At 39.9% G+C, this 21,394-nt stretch overlaps 1 protein-coding gene across 3 annotated transcripts in view; it reads right to left on the bottom strand.

The window, feature by feature from the left end:
* The window catches only part of AFAP1 (actin filament associated protein 1), a 129,659-nt gene that overhangs the window by 7,875 nt on the left and 100,390 nt on the right, over positions 1-21,394 (bottom strand). Inside the window, exons 10-18 of one of the 3 annotated variants that reach the window (XM_050895447.1) lie at positions 19,914-20,125; positions 18,276-18,421; positions 14,632-14,749; positions 12,889-13,146; positions 10,966-11,080; positions 9,275-9,439; positions 8,497-8,687; positions 7,613-7,774; positions 859-2,892 (exon numbers count right to left, since the gene is read on the bottom strand). In XM_050895447.1, coding sequence (XP_050751404.1) covers positions 2,866-2,892; positions 7,613-7,774; positions 8,497-8,687; positions 9,275-9,439; positions 10,966-11,080; positions 12,889-13,146; positions 14,632-14,749; positions 18,276-18,421; positions 19,914-20,125 — 1,394 coding nt within the window. In that variant the 3' untranslated portion in view covers positions 859-2,865. Of the gene's footprint in view, positions 1-858; positions 2,893-7,612; positions 7,775-8,496; positions 8,688-9,274; positions 9,440-10,965; positions 11,081-12,888; positions 13,147-14,631; positions 14,750-18,275; positions 18,422-19,913; positions 20,126-21,394 lie in introns of those variants that run through there. The other 2 variants (XM_050895448.1, XM_050895449.1) reach the window with 2 other exon arrangements.

Raw genomic sequence — 21,394 nt, 5'->3', positions numbered from 1 at the left:
CTTTGCCTGGTGATCCTGAAATCTAAAAATGGTGAAAATACAAGCTCTGTCGCTTTTTATAAGAAATTGTGCAGCAATAGTACTATTCAAGAAAACAGAGTACATTTCACAGCACTGAATGTGGTCTATAGAGAGGTTATTTCCCCAAGGTTTTTTGTTTTCCTCCTTTCAAAACCTTGGCCATTATATAGAACAGACATGTTAATACTGCAAATTGCGGTGGTACCAATGTACTTATACATTAGAGACATACAATTACAGTACATGCCGGGTTGGGGGCGAGGGGGTGGTGGTGGCTTTATGGAGCCTTTGCTGGAGGAAGGGCGAAAGATGCTTAATTTTGCCAGCAACCTCTTAATTTTGCCAGCACCCTCTTAATTTTGCCGAGGGTGCTATAGGCACTGAGGGCGACCAGCGTCTATGGCAGCGCAGAAGGCTGCGGCACTGGGGCTGGGGTTGTGTGCACGGCCCCAGCACCATGCGATTTCTGTTTGCTTGGACAGAAATTTGCACACTTCTATTTCAGGCATGGATAAAAACCTGTCCTTGCCAAGGATTTATTTTTTTTCCATGGGATATAGGGGGTGGAAGATACAATGCCAATAATAGGTAAACAAGACAGGTGATTTGGCTTTTGACTACTCTGCATTACTTGACGCAGGACCACTTCTTAATGGCAACTGTTACATCATTGCAAACGTTGACTAGAAGCCTAATTTGCATCATAAATATGTACAGATATAAATTAAATATTTATTGAAATATACAAATAAATAACTTAATTTGAAATAAAAAGCCTAAATGAACTTACTTTTGCTTCAAATTTGTTTCTGCTAATATTTATGGGAACTTGATACTGTTTAGTCCATAGTCATACAGCATAGAATGTGCTCTCCACTTATAGAGTTAGTAAGTAAGCAGATGACCTAAAATAATATAAAAAAATCCTGTTTTCAGTGAAAAACCACACTAACACTTGCTTCCTTACTGTATCTGCATTCCTGCGGCACTTTGTACAAAGCATAGTCCCAAGAGGCAAAGAGCCTTTTCTCATGTTGGGCCCCATTTCTACTCTGCTAAGGTCAATGGGATCCCTGGCACTAATTGCATTTGGGAACAGGACACAGCCCTGTGTCCTAGCAGCTATCAGGTCTTTCTGATAGCTCTGTGCCTTCAAATCCCACCAGCTCCCGCGGGAAGTCCTCTGGCATCCAGCTCAGCTGGAAATCCCAGTGTACCCTTCAGGAGTTACATACACCTATTCCTAAAGCTAAGAGACAAACTATAGGCTGGGCCATAAAGGCATGTGATCCTTGGTAATTGCTGTCTTGCCAACTTCTGTGGTTTTAATTGCAAGTCTTAACTAATTATCAAGACTCCAGCCCTAACATCTGTGATTATCTCAAAATTTGAGTAGTATTTTAATTTTTTTAATTAAAGTAATTTTCTAGTCCTCACAGTTGAGGAGGAAAAGAATCTTGAGAATGTGATTGAAGGCTCTCCAAAGGCTTAAAAAAAACACAGAGAAAAAATTAAAAGAACCCAATTCATTACATGTGTTTTTCCCTCTCTCTCTCCTGATTTTTTAAAGCCAATCTTGAGATTTTGAAGGACTTTAGTTGGCAATATTCTGCATGTAAGTTCTCAGGAGTGACATGGATGGAGACAAAGAAGAACAGAACATTATATTCTATAATTTTACACACTAAAATGCAAGACGCTGTTTCCTAGTAAACAGAAATGGACTCCTGTCTGAGAAAATCCCCAATTCTTTGTAAAATTGTTTATAAAAGAGTCTGGAAATTATCATCTTTTCAGTCCGTCTTCCTCAAAAATAATAGCTGAGGTCTGAAAAGATGAAGGAAACTAAGTACAGCAGTGTTCTATAACTCAAGTTTAACAATACTATATTATAAAAAACAAAAAACAAAACAAGACTGACTGCATAAGCTATTCTGAGTTGCCATTATCTGTTGAGGATTAATTTCAATTACATTTTCTTTTTCTTTTTCAAAAAGTATAGAAAAGAAGCAGTATCTAAAAATACCTGTTTGCCTTTTAAAAAAATCAGGAACAAGTCATAGTTCAACAACATGACCTTTGCAAATGACTGGTGCTTCTGAATAGTAATAAAGAGAATGTACTAAAATGCATTTTTTTTCAAAGTATGGCAGCTTTTTATCTCCCAGTGACAAAGCATCTGTCTAAAAAGTATCCAAAAAATGCTCCACAGCTGAGTTGTGTCATCCCACGGTCTCGCACCAGCGTAGACGACAGTGGCACTGAAGAGCTCCTGCCTTCCCGGCCAAGCAAGCCATGCCATTTCTGTGAATACATTTCTTCAGTTTTCTTTTGCCACGTGAACAGCTAACAGCAAAGCGACTGCTAACGAGCAAGACTTCGCTCAGCCACCTCTGTGGCAGACCTTGAAAGTCAGTTTTAACCTGTAAGAGTTACGATTTCACATCGGTCTTAAGGCACCAGTCTTCAGTGGTGTTCAGGCCATCTGATGCAATAGAATTAACATTGCTGGTCTACGCTGTTTCAGCAAAGTAAACTTTCAACTGCGACTTTATGCTCCTTTTTAATTACTATGGTTGGTTTGGGTTTTTTGGTTTTCATTTTCTTTACCAGTGAAGTTGGAAATAAAGAGTTACAGCTAATAAAGAGGGGCACACGTAGTTACACAGCAATACAGTAGAGGGAATACAGGCAAATTAGCGCCAAGCTACCATTAATTTAACAGAATTATAAAACCTCTTATGTTGTATCACTTGATACCACTTTTCAGATGAGTCTTTTGCAGCCTATGTCTTGGTCCATAATAGGTAAGGCCTTTATGGAAAGTGAGTGGTTTTGCTATATTTATGTTCCATTTTTCATCTCCCATTCCTGGAAGGGGGGGGGGGGGGAAAAGATATGGAAAATGTTAGAGAAATCAGGATATTTCACTGATGTCATCAGATCTGCTAAGCCAAAGCCAGCTGAGGTCAGTAACAGTTTTTCCATTAACTTCGCTGGATCCAGCCTTCTGCCCACAAATTAGTTAGGGAGTGCTAACAAGTACGTCCTGATAGCGTCTGTGCGCAGCTTCCACCCCTCCGCAAGTATATACGGCAACTTTTTTTCTAGTGCAGTGCAAATAAGCCATGTTTGTTTTCTGCAAAGTGTACTTATGGAGCAAATTCGCACGCTGCAGTTGGTGTAAAGCACTCAGCTGGAGCTGAATAAGGGAGAGGGTGATTTAGCATATAGGGCTTTCTAACTTGTATGAGACAGCAGGAAGCACTCAATATCTCTCATAGCTGACACCAAGTGATTGCTTTACTACTCTTCAATTTTTTATTACAAAACTCATGGCAGACACACGTTTCTATGGCTAAAAAGGGCAACTTACTGAGGCAGAGAGACTTACAGGCAGGGTAAAGAAAAATAAGTTAGTTTACATTGCATTTGTTTCCTGTCTACACAATCCAAGTTGAGCTATTGCTTGACAAGTTAAAGAAATCACTTTGCCTTTCTGTGCCTCAGTTTCCCCACCTGTTAGCTGAGAACAATGACACCTACCATCCACAGCAAAGCACGTAATCTATAATGCTTTCATCCCTATGTCTCAGAGCAAGGTATTGCCATTTCTGCTGCCACATAAATGAAAATCATGAGATTGCTATAGCTAAACACCCAGTTAAATCAAACTTGTGGCTATTGAATGATACCTACAGTATTTCCTAACAGTACATAGAAGCAGAAGAACTCCTATGAGGGATGGGCTCAGCTTAGGACATCCACACTGTACCTACTCCCTGAATCACACCCTTACAGCGATCAGGAACTAAAGAAGATAGGAAGGAGTTGGCCTCTCGCTGAAGTAATCCCCATGGAGCAACCGCCCAGCTGTTCCTAGCCAGGCACTGGGGTCTAAGATTCCTCTCCCACCCATCTACTCTGCAGAGATACTCTGCAGGCAGCCTGCTGACTTGGCTCCCAACCTGAATTCCTGAATTTAACACTCATTCCACAACATTTAAGTGCTCTGACTGGAAACCGTTACTTATACATGTAAATATCTGTTTCTGCTGCTGAAAGCAGTAATAGCATTAGTTTGGCTAAACAGCTGCATGACCATGACACCTCTTCAACCATTGTAAAGCAACAGTAAAGGTCACAGTTGGTGGCTGCTTTAGCAATACAAGAAAAAAAATCTTGGGTTTAAAGCAGGTAGACAATAATTTTGGGTTTTTTTTTAATCTTGTGTTGGTTTTCTTCCTTCATTTAAATGGTGCTTTTATTAAAACACAATATATTTCAAATATTCAGTTTTACATTTTAAATTATGGTAAAACTAAACTTAAAACACAGTATTGGTAAAAACTAGATTACTTTAAAAAGGCTATTAAATGTATATTCCCTATGTATATGCTACCAAAGCTCTAAAGGAAGTCCTTGGCTAAGCAACCGGGAGAAGAATTTTTTAAAGTGTTAAATAAGCCTTGAAAGCAGTACGTTCTTTTGCAGGTGCAGAAGGAACTTTTTCTTTGTTTCCATTTCTCCAGCAGGTTCACGCCAATGAAAGAATGTTTAAGTCAACACTGACAGCCTGACTGGGAGCTGGGAAACTGGGAGAGCTCCTTTTCTTCTCCAGTCCCTGAACATAAGCAAAATGTAAGCTGCTGACATTCACCAGTCCACTAGTTTTGAAAACAAATCAGAAATAATCATTGCAGTTTCCTTGCTACACATAACAATTTGGGTTTAGAAATTAATTTGAAATGTGAAATGTTTAAACAGTTGTTTTTCTTGTACAGCAACGATATTTGGACGATTTTACTTCTCTAGGAATGCTAACGCAGAATATTGTTTTCCACATTTTAATGCAGTCTCCATTTCCAGCCAAGTAGAGATTAACAAAATCGCAATTAAAATGCCTTCTGACTTCTTAAAAATATGTATTATTACTTCCTAAAAAAAATTAAAAGCCTATGTTACAAACAGAAAAGTTAAAAAATCCAAATATATGTATGCATGTATGCATATATGTATACTGTATGTCCTAAACAGTCAATGCCCAAATTGCTGCTAGTTCTTAGATTTAACACTGGATCTGTCCTCTTGCTTCTCTCTGTATTTCTTTCTCATGTCAGTGCATCTGAGAGGAGAGAGTTTTTGGTGGAGCAGCTTCCAAACCTGCTGCCTCAGGTGCCTTGCCTCCCCTCCGAAGCACTGCTGTGCCACACAGCTCTAGCAGGGCAGGCTGCACAGCGCACCCATTTCACAGCAGCAGCTGCCCTAGCAGAGAGCGGTGCGGTGCTGCCCGCTCATTAGCACGACGGGGACATGAGGGTGGCTGCAAACACAAGGCTGACTGGTGACAGACTCAGTATCCTTTATGCAAGGAAAGAGCAAGAAGGGAGGCATTCAGTGCATTCAAATACATACCAGGGAAAAAAAACATAATCTGACATTTTGAACGCTTATACAACTCCCTCATAACATCGGGAGATTTGCCAGTTGCTGAAGATGCAAGCGCAAGCAGAGACATGAAATCTGTTTCACTCCCACATATTGCACTGACATCCATGCGTGGAGAGCCAAGTAAGTTCTGGTCTGGGATACTCACGTGTGACACCCCTTCCTTAGCCACATCTATAAGGCCTGGGCTCACTCGTAACTGCAAAAGGCCAAAAGAATTGAGAGCCAAATTCCACCCTCGCACATGTACAGTTAACTCCCCCTGAAAGCGGGGTGTGCTGCAGATGCATACCTGATGGCAGACTTTGGCTGCAGCTCCTTGTAAATGGGCTGAGTACAGCTTGGGTTGCACTATCTAATTCAGCAAAATTTCACTCAATATTTAGTGCATGAGGTTTTAGGAAAAAGCTGTTAAAGCTGAATTGGATACTTTGAGTTGTTTTTCCCAGGATGGGAATATGCTTAGTAGCTCCATATCCTTTTTGATTAGCCTAATCTTATATCCAAGATTCCCCTACAAAAGACCTTGACCAACCTATCGTGCCATCCAAAGCACAGCAATATCAAACAAGACAGGAGGGTTTTTCCTGTGTGGTATATGCTAAGCATAAAAAATGTACTACAGCTGGAAGGTATTCTTTACACCAAAAATGTTTAGGTTTTTATAGTGCCCTGGTTTCTCCAGCTGTAAAGATTAAATGGCTGGCTTTAATGTGCCTGTCCAGCGTGTGGCACAAATCCACGCTCTTTTGTAAGGACTGTGCTCTGCTAGACCACTTTCCCTGAGTAACACTGTGCTAACATGCAAATCTAAGACAAAGTGTATAGTTAGAGATGATATCTTTATGAGACAAATTGGAACACACAGATAAGCTTTAGAGCACATGAATCCTTCTTCAGGCTTGAAACACAAGCAGCAAACTTCAAAGTTAAATAGAACTGAAACCTATTACGCTGAGTTTAATTATTCTTAGTTGAATTTAAATGAATCAGGCTAACTGGCAGAAAAAGCAGTTCATGTCCATGGAAAGGATGGAGGAAATGGTGGTAGAAGAAGGGTGAGAAAGCCCTCACATAAGGTATAGCAGGAGAAGTGATTCATGGCCTGGGCAATGTAGAGGTTAAAGGGGCTGGGGGGGAGGAAATGGAGAGATTAGGATGTGCCAGAAAACCAAATCATTTGTTGAGACAATGATTTTTCAGTATCATCTACTACATTTAGGTGCCAGGCTCATGCTCAGTCACTGTAAATGTATATAACTAATGAAGACATGTAACAAAAGTTACTTAAAAAAACCCTACACAGAGTACTTCATTGTTTTGAAAAAAGAAATGGACTGCATGAAAGATAAATGTCTATGATTATAATTGTTTATAATTACAATTAGCAGTGAACTACTAAATCAACAAAAGCTTGGGCCAACGCTATTACTGTCACCCTTGGTTACATGCTGCCCCATGGTTATGTTGCTAGCAAATTTAGCCCAGAAAAATGGTCATGCAAATCCCATTTAAACTAAGGCACAAAAATTAGAAAACTGTAACAATACAAGAAGATCGCAAACTTTAGCCTGGTACTTGCGAGACTAAATTAAATTAATTCAATTTCTACTTTAAGTGTACATTAAGAGTATATACTTGCACAACACATTGTTGATTATTATAACGTATAACTATTCTGTTCTTGCACCAGCTGGCAAAGATCAGACCCAATCTTGTGTTGTTTCAGAACACTTACTATAACAGTGCTCTTTTAACCACTTGTCTGCTACACAGATTAGTGTAACTTTATGAATTTTATATGGACTGTCTACACCACAGACGACTTAACTTGCAAATTAAATTTATAAAGGAACAGAGAAAAACATGGAATGAGAGAGTAGAGTCAAATCTGTCTCCCAAACTACTTACCAATTCTTCTGCAAAAGGTTCCCTAAAATTGCAGTATTTATGTAGTAATACAAACAATTTAGATATGGCACATTCTCTTCTTAAGGCTAAATTTCACCCACAGAAGCAGCAGGAACCAATCTTTCCCTCTCTCCTTTTCTGTCTCTGTCTCTGTCTCTCCACAACCAAATAAGATATTTTAAGAAAGTAAGGAAAAGGACAGAAAAAGAAAACTAGACGTAAGTCTTCTCACCTTTGCTTTTCGAAGGACATGGCCTCGACATGGAGAATTACTTGACGAGGGAGGTCGCTTCAGAGCTGCTGCGCTGTTCACAGGTATTGAGCATTCGGTATCACTGGTATCACAACTGGAGATTGGAGAGTTTTCCAAAGTTCGGTGCTTTAAAATTGGAGACTAATGAAGAGTGAAAAGCCTACATTGAGTTTCCTCCAAGTAGTCACATGGGCAATATTTTCTTCTAGACTTAAAACTGCGGATTTTTTTTAAAGAAACTATATTCATAATATGAATTTTTTCATAAATGAAAAAGAGGTTAGAACAAAAGAAAACAAAACAAAGGGTGTGTTCTGTGATGAAAATCAAAGTTCGTTTTCTGTGATTAAACAACATTGGATCATCCGGAGGAACTGACGCATCCCTCTCTGATCCTTCTGATGGCTGCTTCTGACACAGATCTATAGCATAAGCCAGGAGTGCCATGCTCCATTGTGAATGTGTGAGATGCAGCCCTTGCAAAGGGTGACAATGACTGATAGGGGACTGGCACAAGTACGTCTCCATCACTGCACAATGACCTGGTGCATTTAAATCTCCCTGGGATGGAGCAATGTCTCAGTTCATGCACTTTTACAGTCACTGAGTCAGCTTTTGCACATTATCCTAACACGTACGGCCTGTGATTCCCATGTCTACCTGCTTCCCGTTGCTGTAGAAAGTACACCAGATGTAGGTGAAGAATGCAAATAATGCAGAAAGGCATTTAGTTCTGCTCTTATTTCCTGGGCTTAATAAACATTTTGAAAACTCTCAGTTCCCACTCATTTTACTGGAGCTGAGAAGGCAGAGCACTCCCAGCCCATGGTACTGGGATTTGCGTGTTTAATGGCTTTGCATACCTGTGGGCTTGATGTTCCTGACTTGGGCTCAATAGCCAAGCCCAGTGTGATGCCACCAGCCAAGGCTTTCTTAAGGCTCTCCTTCACCTCGGTCAGTTCTAGCTCCAGGTTTACACGCTCAGCCTCCTTCTGCTTACACTCCTCTTCCAACTTCTTTAACTTGTCTTCAAGAATCACTTGGGTCTTCCTGCCTGTCATCCACATCAATGTTATTATTTCAATAAGAAGCTTAAACTGACACTTACAGAAATTATTTTCTTTTTAGAAAAGTAAGGAACAAGGTCTCTAAAAATCCGTGACATCACAAAAAAGTTACGTACGTTGCAAAAAACACTTTTTTCACGTAAAAAGTTTAGCAACAGAAATGAAATGCTTTCTTTCAGGTGCCTTCCCTAGGTTTCTAGTCTAGTTTCAAATCAGTGTTTGTTTTGTTATTTTTCCATGTCATGAAAATATAATTAGCCAGCCGCAATAAAATTATTCCCATGTTCTGCTTGTCTGAAGTCCCCATCAGTGTCATTTCATAGGTGTGTGTATATATATACACACACATATAAAAAAAATATGTATATACACCTATACATATATATAATACAAATATACATATTTATATTATATATTTTATATCTATATAGAAAGCAAATATAGACATTACAGAATATTGTTTAACATCGAAACCAAACCTCATGTAGTGGCACGTCTTCAGCACAGAATACAAAGCTATTTGGATAATTAAGCCTACTCAGGGCAGAATTCAGCACAAAAAAGCACCTCATACCAGCATTGACTTCAATGGCAGCGCGTAGATCTTTTCTTTCTTTTCGGAGCTGGGCCAGCCTATTCCGGAGTGCTTCTTTCCTCTTTAGCAGCTCCTCCTCCTTGCTTTGTAACCTCTTTGCATCTGCCTCCACACGATTCTTGCCATATTTGTACTGCTCCGCATCTGTATGTATTGGATTGTAGTTATTTATGGTTAAAATTAACAGTAAAACTCTAAAAGTATTCCCTGAGACTGAACATCATATGAAGCATGTCATGGTTTGAGAAACCAGTTTGCCATCCCTCTTCCACTGACTTTTTCTCAAGGTCCATGATTCCCACTGAGTTCTGCAGCACAGCTACAGAGATGATATGGGATAGATAGTTTGTTCTCTACATTTATACAGGAAAGATGAGAAATACCAGTTACCTTATAGTACGCTGGTTTTGAAAAACAGCTTTGCCTTTCCATGCAGTTCAGAGGAAGGAAAGGAGGCTCCTCTTTAGCTCTGAACCCTTGGTTTTTAATTGGAAGGGGTCAGAGGAAAAACTACCTGTTTGCCCTTTTGCCTGGTTTCCATTCCTACTTCAAGTGCTTAAAGCACACGTCTTTTCTCATCTGACATAAGAGAACAGAAAAATGTTCTCACTTTTTTGATACTTGAGAGCTTTCTTTTTCTTTTTTTAATTTCCCACATAAATGCTTTCTTGGCTCACAAGCATCTGTGGTCTAATTTATATCACAGCCCCCTCTATACCGCTGCTCCAGTTGCAGACTCAAAGAAAATAGGTCAGCTAACAGATCACTTTGTTTGTCTGCATATCTGAAGTCAAACTCAAGGACAGTAAACCACTCCTGACAAATAGTTGTCAAACCAGTTCTAGTCGGTCCTTAGTAACCGAGATGCCTTTACTCCCACAACTATCTATTCCAGAACCAACTGACCTGCATGGTTAGAAAGATACATACTTTTTTCCTAAAGTCTAACCCAGATTTCTCTTGCTGCCATTAAATCCATGACTTCCTAAAAATTTATCATGGGATTAAAAACCCACATTCATTCCTTCTCTAGAAGAAGCCGTGGTTTTGACTCCATATTTAAAAAATATGATTATAGCTCTTTTTTGTCTTGTTTTCTTTGCACAAAGCAATCCCTGTTAGGGATTTCCTAGAGGCAGTCCACCTGCCCAGAAGAACCCTCTTTCTGAACGTGCCACTCACCAGTTGAAATCTCCTCTCTCTGAGGAAGCTTTTGAGCTGTGTGGTTGTCTTCATTATTTTGTTATACCTTTTTCTTTTTCATTAGTGATAAGAGTAAGTCCACTTTTGAGCAACATAATGTTCTCATGCCTTTCCCAGCTCCTCATCCTCCTCTCCCAACAGGAATACAGAATTACTCCCTGCCCCAAATGAAGAATCATTACCCATTTTTTTTCTTGCTGCCCTCATGACTTTGCAGCCACAGGTCCACATTTCATATTTATTGTTCTCCATATGACAACCTTGTATCTCGTGGCATGGCTGGAGTACTAATGAGTCACCAATGCATACAATATCTCCTCTTCAAAGTCTTGGTGGGCATCTCCTGCTCAGCCTCAGCCACAGAAGAACCACAGTGGTTCTTTATCTTGTTTGCTAAGAAGACAGCTATTTTGGGTATCCTCATGACTCCACTCACAAGTGAGGCAGCAGTGAGGAGAGATACTTACTGGATGCAGTGCGCTTCACACATGACACTGATTCAGATTTCTTCGGCTGGCTATTTAAAGTTCTCCCTTTTCCGGTGATCCCATTAGCAGTTGCAGGAGGCTTCTTGCCTTTAAACTGTTTGAAAACAATAGTACATATGGGCTCCAGCTATTCCTGTGCCACTGGCATTACAGTCACACTTTCATCAAGGGCAAAGCTTGACAAAAAGCTGCCTGCTCAGAGGGCCTTAATAGAGTGCATTGATTGAGCTGGAGACAGCGCTTCCTCCAGAGATGTTGTCTCCGAGAGCTGCCTGCTCAGCGGGAGCCACACCAGCAATCACACGATAACAAGGGGATGAACTCCCCATCCCTGGTGGCATCACATCTGCAAGTTATTTAAAACTCTAGCATTTACTGTATTAAGAAAGCCATTGTGAGGCAGAAAAGTTGTACCTTTGAATAATTTTATACAGTAAAGATTCTTGAAACACAGGTTTGTCAGAGTTAATTTCATACAGAAAAACCCAACAGGGTTTGCCACACAAAAGTTCAACACTGTTTCTTATTTACTATATGACCTTGCCATCCTTGTGGTGCACAGATTTTTTTTTTAAAAAAACAACATAATTATTACACATTTTTAAATGTTAGGAGTTCACATATCAATTTCCTCTTATACAACCTCTAGCTACTAATGAAAAGCTTTTCTTACTTAAAAAAAACCTCTCATAATGGCCAGACAAGCTCACAAGATTACCAGAAACAGCACACTTCATGTCCAAGGGGTTTCCATTTAGAGGGCTCCCCTGCAATGAACTGAACCCTGGGAAGAGCAACACTGTCCTGACTAATCATAGTGTTTCCATGGGGGATGCCTTAGCCGAGCACAGGGCATACATGTGCCATGCTCTGTTCACCTGCTTCCAAAAGCTTTTGAGGACTGAACTGGGAGTGCAACGAGAAGCCTGCTGCTACAGCCAAGGATCAGGGCAATTTATTGCTCGGGTCCACCTCCGATTCTGCAACTTCACTGAATTCTAATATTCCAATATGAAGTTTTTGTAAGGGTTAAGTGAGTTAACATGCAATATGACAGGTACCTCACACAAGGGAAACACTTGTCTAACTGTTCCATTTCAGATTAGACTGAAAACCACCCATCTTTGTGATACATTCACAAGCTTATGCCAATGACTAGCTTTTGGAGACTGGCCACAAGCTCTGGAGAAGGTCCCTGGCGTGGCTGTGAGCAAGGCTTGCTCTGCCCCGCAGCTGGGGTCTGCCTGTCTGCTACTGAGGCTGAGCATGCAGGATTTCATCTGCTCTGTAGCTTCACATTTCAGCTGAGGTCCAGAAGCCTGAGGCCACCCTCAGAAAGCAGCATAGACATAGGCTTAGTTTTTTTTCACGGGAAGAAAATAACAGGCAGTAATTTAAATATGGTATGTACACACTATATACAATATAATTTACTGTATATATATGTTATGATATATATGTATATTCACAATACATATAACTATAGTATATACAACATACACATTAGTAAAATTCTAGAGAGGCAAATTTGCTGTCACTGCCAGGTCATATTTCACTTTTCTTTTTTTTTTTTTGAAGTCATCACTGCCTAAGGAGACAGAAGGCACCTAGACATGCATTTAGGTTCAGTTTGGAAGGTCACATCTATTTTTTTGTTATTATCCACAATCTGTAAATCATCAAGAACTGGTGGGAAAAACCTTTCCCAGGTGCCAATACTTCCACATCAGAACTTACAACTTAGCAAACCTGTTTCATTTGCAGTGGGCTCATGACTAAACTCCAAGCACTTCAGTGCTAACACTAGGGGACTGAAATAGCCCAAGGCCCTTAAGATAACAACCAGATAAACAGAACAGCCAAAAAATAAAATGCTTTGTTAAGTATTAAATAGTACAGTACCTGCGAGCCAGATCCCCTCCCCACAGCAGAGGTATTAGTGACAGACTGAGCAGAAGACAGATTGGATGAGACAGGGTATTTGTAATGGTTAGAGGAGAGTTTGTCAGTAGATAACCTATTGGGTTTTCTGTCAGCTGGCGGATAGCGCGCAAAGATTTTTGGAGACGGCAAGTTATCGTACAGGCCTGCGTTATCATAAAGCATTTCTTCTCCAATGTTCCTGCTACGAGAAGAAGGAAAGCCATCTTCTGGTTCCCACTGCAACACATACACTTTGGCAGTTAGTAAACAATACACCATGCAGAACCTCCTAAGTGAAATTAAAATATTAGTAATTCTTTTGACCGTAGCAAGTGTTTATGCTTATTGCTTACGCTTGAGTCAAACTATTTAGAAAGGCAGGGAGGACACAGTGTGGAAAGAAAGCATTGCATTACATGTCTCATAGCCTCAGTCCTGTGCATTTTCCATAGTATGAGCAAACGGGTACTACCCTATCACCCTTGCTGTTTCATAGACTGCACCTTCAGTTGTTAGCTCTAGCACTGAGGGGGCACAAGCAGACTGTGTTAACAGGGGGATACTCACAGGCTACACAGATGAATCTGTGGGATTACATCTGGTATATGAGTTGTTAAAAGTAATATGGCCTAACAGTTAGCAGAAGCCAAGAGGGTTTTTTCTTTTTTTTTTTTTCCTTCTTTCTTCAGGCTATATGTCTTTCCAGTGAATACCAGCTGCTGGTATGCTAGCATTACATTTTATTTGCTGGAGAATTATTATTCTGAGCTAACCAACTAAAATGGCTACAGGCCATTCCTTTTTTTTTTTTTCTTTTCAGAAAAATGGAAAGCTCAACAACAATACTCCAGTGATTCATTCAATTAATCTTAAAAGAAACCAACCTGGTTGCCAAATATCCTTCCTTAATCCACCCTGGCTGTGGCAGTACACTACTCATACAACAGCATGAGCTCATCCAAGAACTACACATACAGACTCCTCACCACACATGTGCTCGTGTGTTGTTCCCAAGAGGGGCTTTATACCATCTTTTGGATATTACTAAGACATGATAGAGGACTGAACTTGTAGTCCACTTCACAACTCTGAATTTCTCTTGAGTTCAGCCTTAGTGAGGGCCTTTATGAAGCAGCCCAAATTAAGAGCTGACATGGGCTGTAGCTCCCCTGTAAATCTTCCTGAGGACCACATATTGCTATGGGTTAACATCCGCTATGTGTTAAACCCTATTACACATCTGCCTACAATCAGCTCTGCAATTTATGAAGACTGAAGTGACCACTGTGGTTCTCCTTTGGGATGAGCGGTACCTGCTGTCATGAGGAATGCAGCCCCAGGGACTGAGAAGTGTTTGGGTTTCATTTTTTTTTTCAACAGGCACCAAAAAGTGCCTGGTGTAACCGAGTCCTTAATTTTGCCAGGTCCGGTGTGATCTAAAAAATACCCCCTCAAGTGAGTATTATATTCAAGGACTTGGCAACAAATCGTCAACAGGCAACTGCTTTCTAAATGCGTGTTGGCTCACGTGCAGGTTAATGTAAACAATATGTCCCACACCCCTAACATTCTGTAGGTGTGAGAGAAGTTTGCAGCCCCCAATCAAAAAAATAGGAGTTCATTTGGAAACTGCCCAGTGGGGCTTTTTAGATAATATAATTTTCAGATGTCCATGCATTCAACACATGCAAACCATTTGTTCTGTGCAAATTCAATTCTTACCGATCCATTTATGCAGGGAACATCATCATAATGAAGTGCCATTCCACTCGGACAGGCGTAGCCATTGGCAGCGCTTCCCCGATACGGATTTGTAGATATAACTCGCCTGTTCATGAAACTGAATAAAGCAAAATAAAAATAATAAAAACCAGCACTTGAACCTAAGTCTAAATGATGATTCAGTGGTATGTTCCCTGTATCTGATTATGTAGCCTGGAAGCACATATCTTCTCACTTTCTGCAGGACAGTTTTCCTTCTTTTGGTACTCACATGTTGCTGCTAGCAGCCAATATTACAACATATGTTCCTGTACTCCATTCTTACAGCGGGGATACGACTGTGTGAAAGCCAGGAGGGCAACAGCTGTAACTGCTCAGTGGCATGTTTACATTGGAACCTGCTGATCTATGTTATAAAACAGCTTGCCAGTGTCCCATAAAAGTTCCCTTGTTGTCTGCATTGGGAAGAAGCAGGTGTTTCTGGGTGCATGCATGCTCAGGGGGGATGCAAATTTAGGAGAATTGGGAGAAACAGGAATCAAATCCAGCAAAAATTTGAAAAAAAAGTGGAACTTTTTGATGAAATTTAAGTCAACATATCTATCAAAATTTGCTGAATAATTACTTCCTCAAAATCTGGGAATTTTTCTTTTCCATATCAGAACTTTTGGCTGGGTAGAGTGTGCACAATGGCACTATGCTTCCCAACTCTCTCTGGGTTATTGTGCATGCAAACACTCTATATGCTTATTCTTGCTCTGTTTCACACAGTGGATCTGAGTCCTCTGGAAACTTCAAAAGGGATAAATATATATTTTTATCCCCCCCCAATCAACATTGTAGCTTGTTTTACTGGAATTCTGCAGAACACGTGCAAGATATCATGGGCTATAACGGGCTTGCAATGATCTAACACTGCAGAAAATGGCAGAATCATGCCCAATAGCGATAACGACCCCAAGGGTGAGTTCTCCTTTGTAGCAACTGCTGAAATTGAATGAGGTATAGAGTGAGATCCCAAATAATTCCTATAGCTTCAGGTGTACGTGAATGGGAAAACAAAGCTTTCCATCTCAAACAATGGAACTATTCAGACTCTGTGCTGACATTCATAAAATACGATAAAGCCCTACTAAAGCAGAGAGGGTCTTCTGTAGCACTGGCTGGAGCTCAAGAATGCTGTGGTTTCAACAGTTGCTTTCTTTTGGCTTTGGAATAACATGGAGTCCATTGAATTTCTCATTCAAAGGGAGACAGACCTCATCCAACTGTGGCTCACCTGAGCTGCGGGAGACCCGGGCTCACAGGAGGGACGAACCTGCCCAGTTCGGTGTGAACCTTTCAGGGCAGTGTGGGGGTGGAATAATCATTAGATAGAGCTTTTCTTACTTCAGACAAACAAACAACAAAAAGCCCAAGATAAATTCCATGATAAAAATGTTTTTAACTTTATCATATCTCATACTTTATTAGATTTTATTAAAGGGCTGCATTTGTTTACTGTTCCTCTTAACGAAGAGCATTACTCAAGTGTTTCTGATTAGGCTGAAGGACTGCATTTAGAGTCGTTATTGTATTTCTTTCTATTTAAGTAGCTGCAATGAGAGTGATGCATAATAACCATGTCTGAAAACTGAGATATTCATTAATGACATCTGATGCACCTGTAGTAACTATTTCCACCACCAAAGGAAGCTAAGATTTATCTAAGTATCTGCAAACATTTTGTAAGCATTGTTTCACTAAGCCTCATTAATCCTGTTTACAGATGCATCTATGTAAGTTAATTGTATTCTGAAACTGCTAGATGGGAAAGGAAATGGAGAAAACCTGCTTGGAAGCATTTTTTCTTCAGCCTTTCCTAGATACCTAATGATTTAGATGAAGAAAATTGATGGGACTGTTAATGAAGAGCCAATCGTTTTGCAAAGCATCAGTCTCTGGAAATGAATAACCAGTAATCCTGAAGTGACTGTGCGATAATCAAAGCTTTAATGATAACTGCAGTTAATTTGGAATTCTATAAAGGGCAACAATAGTATTTTATTAACACTGAAGTATCACTGTAATTTCTCCTCATTTTCTAGGAGTAGTTGAAAATCAGCAGACAGCTACTCTAGTTGCTTATCAACAAGCTCCTACAGTCTTTTAAAGACACCCAATGAATTTTAACGGATTCTTAATAGGGGAATTCTGCTATTTTGCAAGTTGTTTGACATTCCTTTCTAACATGTGATCTAGTTGCACATGTTTTTTCACTTGGCTCCAATTAGTATCACATTTGTTCAGAAAAGGACAGCCACGCAGTATTCAGGGGGAAAAGGTTTTCATTCTATTTCTTTCTTAAATGTGGTTATTGCTAGATGCTGACTGAAGCAAAAATACATGTCAACACAGGATAAACTTTTTGAGCCCTATTGACTTCAAAACAAATATTGACATAAGTCTGTAAGCCAAGTGCATTTTGACTCTATCAAAATTACCTGTTTTTCACAAAACCGGGCTTGTGGTAACACTGAGTCACTTTGATTTCTATCAGAAGTCATTCAAACCAGATCCTGAATGAAGCTGAGCATTTTCCCTCATCAAAGCTCTCCCAACACCTCGCTAATGGCAGGAGAATCTTCTTTTGGAAAACTCTGAAGCTTCTGCCTTTCTTTTTTTGCATTTTCAGTCTGTTGAAAGTTATGATGGGCAGATGGGGTGTGATTCTCTAATGTATTAAGTCACACAAATTCCAAATTTGTGTGGGGAGTCTCATTTTGCAGTGAGATGAGGGATGACGCCTTTGCCAGCTGTCTTCTCAGACCACCCGCTTTCTGACCATGGGAAACCACGGGGAACGTCTGCAGCAGGGCATCTTGCCTGTCCCAACTGTTCCTTCACTCCCGTTTCTGAACAACCTCATCTAGCCAAGGAAAAATGACAGTCTTTTCCCACCAAAGACTGCTTTAATGCCTAAACTGATTTGAACATGTAAATCACTATATATGCTAAGTATGCATTACTTTTCTTAGCACAGGATCAGTAATGGGGAATTCACTGTAGTGATTTGCAATTTAAACAGAGTTTCTGTGCTGCGCCCTACACACCTTCCCAATTTCCACCTCCCAAATTAAAACCCAGAAATTAATTGCACTGGTGTGAGCTTGATGAAGTTTTTAATTAATCATAAAGAACTTGAGAAGGAAACACTGAGAACGTGACTATCCAAGACTTAAATTTGCTATAAATTTTTAGCATACAGCATATATTGGCTATATAGACAGCAAATACAGCCAATAGATAAATGTAAACTACGTAGCTGCATATTTCAGCATATTTGTCCTCTTCCAGGGATAGTTCTAAACCTTCAGGCAAAATAAAAGATTAAAATATAGCATTTGATAAGGCGACTTACTGAAAAAAATGAGAAAAGATTTGAGTAAAGTTGGATAGTGTCTGCATCTTTTACAGAACTTAGCAGGATGCCAACACGATAATCATAAACACATCGAACATGCTGCGATGCTGAAACACTTCAGGAGTTCAATATCTGGCAAAGGGGGAGGTGGATTTTGATAAGCTGTCTTGGCACTGGAGTTAACATACGGATATAAATTCTCAGAGTACTGGAAACACCCGGGTAGCCGAACACCTCTCACCAGAAGGTCTGTTTTGCAGCCTGGATGACGCTTGCCGTCATTTCCACATCGATGTAGTCATAGTGCAGAGCTCCGGGGTCTGTCGAAGACCCCGTTTCCGCCAGCAAAATTCCTATCCATCTGCCCATGTCTTCAGAGGAGGATGCCTGCGAGGAGAGGGCAAGTACGTAGGTCAGGTCTTTACTCTGTCACTGAGCTGAGCATTATTGCAAAACGGCACATTCTTCTTGGCTGACAAATTGCTACCACATTGTATGAGAGGCTCTGGTTTCTCTCTGCTGAACTCCTAAAAACCCCAGGATTTCTTATTAAATCTGCTTTGCTAGAAGGAGTGCACTTTAAGTAAGCTATGTGCTCATCAGTTATGATGTAATACAAAGTGGGCAATCTCCAAAAAAGAAGAAAAAATAATAGTTTAAGGCTAGTGGATTTAGATTCAAGTCATGCTTATTTTAGACTTCAGAAAATTGAAAGCTATAACAGAATTCTTTTCCTATGCTAGGCTGGGGGAGCTTAGTTAGCATGACTCCTGAGAAGAAAATGCTAGTGCTAAGTAGAAACAGGGAGGGGGGGCGGAATGAAATAGTAGAAGAGATTTTAATGTTGTTTTTTAAAAAATTCCACCAAATTTGTCTAGATGATGGCATTCATTTTCCTAATGGCACAAGTACAAACATGAATACTATTAAAATAATTTTTAAGTTAAGTTTTCATATTTTGCTTCAAGTCACCAATTGCAAAGTTAAACAGTAGCAAAATAAATAATGGAAAAAAGCGGAGGGAAAAGGAAACTGTGTGGTTTCTAAATTTCTTGTTCTTTTTAAATATTTCATTGCCTTTCACAGTTCCTTGAGCTGCTGTCTAGTTTTTCAACTTCTCTGAACTGCTCACATATAACAGGCCTGGTTGCAAGGACAGGAGACTAACATGACCTGCAGTCGGAATCCCAAAGTGGTCAAAGTGTCCGTCCTACCACTGAAAGCAAAAGGTTGCCTCCTCGTATATCTTCATTATACTTGGCTTTAAGTGTCTTCTCATTTCAGCTTTCAAAATATGATGAATAAAGCCCCTCAAAAAATCCTGACCCACCTAACACAGATGAAGGTATGACCTTCGTAGCGCGAGGAGTGTGCCAGTGTGTACCACGATCCGTGTGTCAAGAGACTCATCAGGTTGCTGGCACACGGTATTTTCTTACTGCAGAGTTACTTTAATATGGATACAGACTGAGCAAAAGGAGTTCACATAAGTAGCAGACAAATGAGAGTTAAGAGCTCTAGAGTTCCCATCAACAGTGATCCATTATTTAACTATTGCTAAGTTATTTATCCAAAGTAATTATATCTCTGATGTAAAAGTGTGCCTAGAGAAGGAGCAGGGATATTTTAGTAGCAGGCCAAGGGAAGGTCAGTGTAGAGAAAAGCATCTTACTGAGAAGATTTCTGAACTGCATTAAATCTCAGTTTGCTCTTTGCCTACAACTCTTAATATTTCTTTTCTCCTTCCAGTATTTATTATCCAGCTCTGCAATAATATTATTCCAAAGGTTTTTTTTGAATGGCCGGGTTGTATGAAAGTGCTTCTCTAATTTAGCTTGTGGGTGTTCCTACAAGTCATAGCCATTAGCAACCACCGCACCTCGAGCACAGCGACCTCCTGCCCGTTTCGGAGCAGGCGGAAGGTCAGGGGATGCTTCGAATCCAGTCCCAGGATGACTTCGCAGCCACGGAGAGGGATAGAAACAATGTGTGTCTTCAGATCTGTCCTGTCCTTGTGGAAAATGAGTTTATTATCTTTCACTCTGCACCAGCGCTCACGCCAACGGTTATTTGAGAGCACATTGAGATATCCTGCAATAAAATGAAACATGAGATATTTTACTCCTGACTTTTTTTGAAAAGCAAAAAAAAAAGAAACTTATTTTTCAATGTAATGCTAGCACTTAAACAACTTATTCCTCTTATAACAGAAAGTCCAGATGGATTTTAGGAAGACAAGTAAATGACCCTGCCCCACTTCTTTTAATGAAAGCTTTCACTGTGCCAATAACCTAGAAAAAAACATATAAAGATGTGATCCTGCTCATGTGCAAATGGCTGTTCTGCATTAGTCACTGCAGCAGCTGGATGGATGAGCAAGAGCACACTGATCCCAAAGACTTTAGTAAGAATGGGAGAGGGACAGTGATAAAAAGGTACGTACAAAGCCGATGTGCTCACACAGAAGACCCACCTTCTCCATGTGTAACGGCTTTGATAACTGTGGCTGATCAAAATTTTCTGGGAAAATCACAGCTCATATTATATAATTAGGTGATGAGCTACCTTCTGTAACATCCAAAGTCAGTGTTTTAAAGACCTGCTAAGCGCTGTTGTTATATGTTCTAATTTCATTTAGAAAGAAGAATGCGCGTTTGGTTTGCAACACTTTTAAAGCAGAATTTAAAAGATTGCTACCAATGCCAATAAAAATAAAATTCATATTGGTTCAAAATTCAAGAAGTAAATGTATATGAAATATAGCTAAACTTCAAGACAAAAGTTTAAACAAAGATTTTTTTTTTCCAGGGATAATACAGTACCCTTACAACAAATCAAAATTTCATTAACAAATTGGCTTTTAAAAAACCCCACTTTTCTTATCATGCTCTATATTGGATACAGTGTCTAGGCATATAATATCATTAAAAGGGCAGTGTTTTGTGCTTTTCCTTCTCTGTCCCATAGCAACAATCATTCCAGACTCAAACCTTAAAATCGAGACAGTGCCCAATTTTCCTGCCTTATTTAGTTTGGGAATGAAAAAAAAAAAAAATCTTTTACTTTTGCTTCCACATTACGAACGGTACATGAATTCAGCATGTTGCTGCTTCCAAACAGGCTATGAGGAGGGCAACAAATGATATCTTGCACAGGGCAGAATTTATGTTAAAAAAAAGTCTTCTATCTCAGGACTGATTTTCATTTAATCCTGTTGGATAGCTATCTCTTTGGTTTTCATTAAAACTATGACATTAATTTTTCTGGGTTTCCCTTCCAATGTTATGGTTCCAATGTCAAAGCTTGATCCAACAGGATATAGCAGATCAGAATTGCACACATCTTGGAAGGTGCCATAAA

Source organism: Gymnogyps californianus, chromosome 4 (genome assembly GCF_018139145.2).
Source record: "Gymnogyps californianus isolate 813 chromosome 4, ASM1813914v2, whole genome shotgun sequence".
Taxonomy (NCBI): Eukaryota; Metazoa; Chordata; class Aves; order Accipitriformes; family Cathartidae; genus Gymnogyps; species Gymnogyps californianus.
Note: the sequence above shows the minus strand (reverse complement) of the source record. Positions and strands in the feature narration are given on the sequence as shown.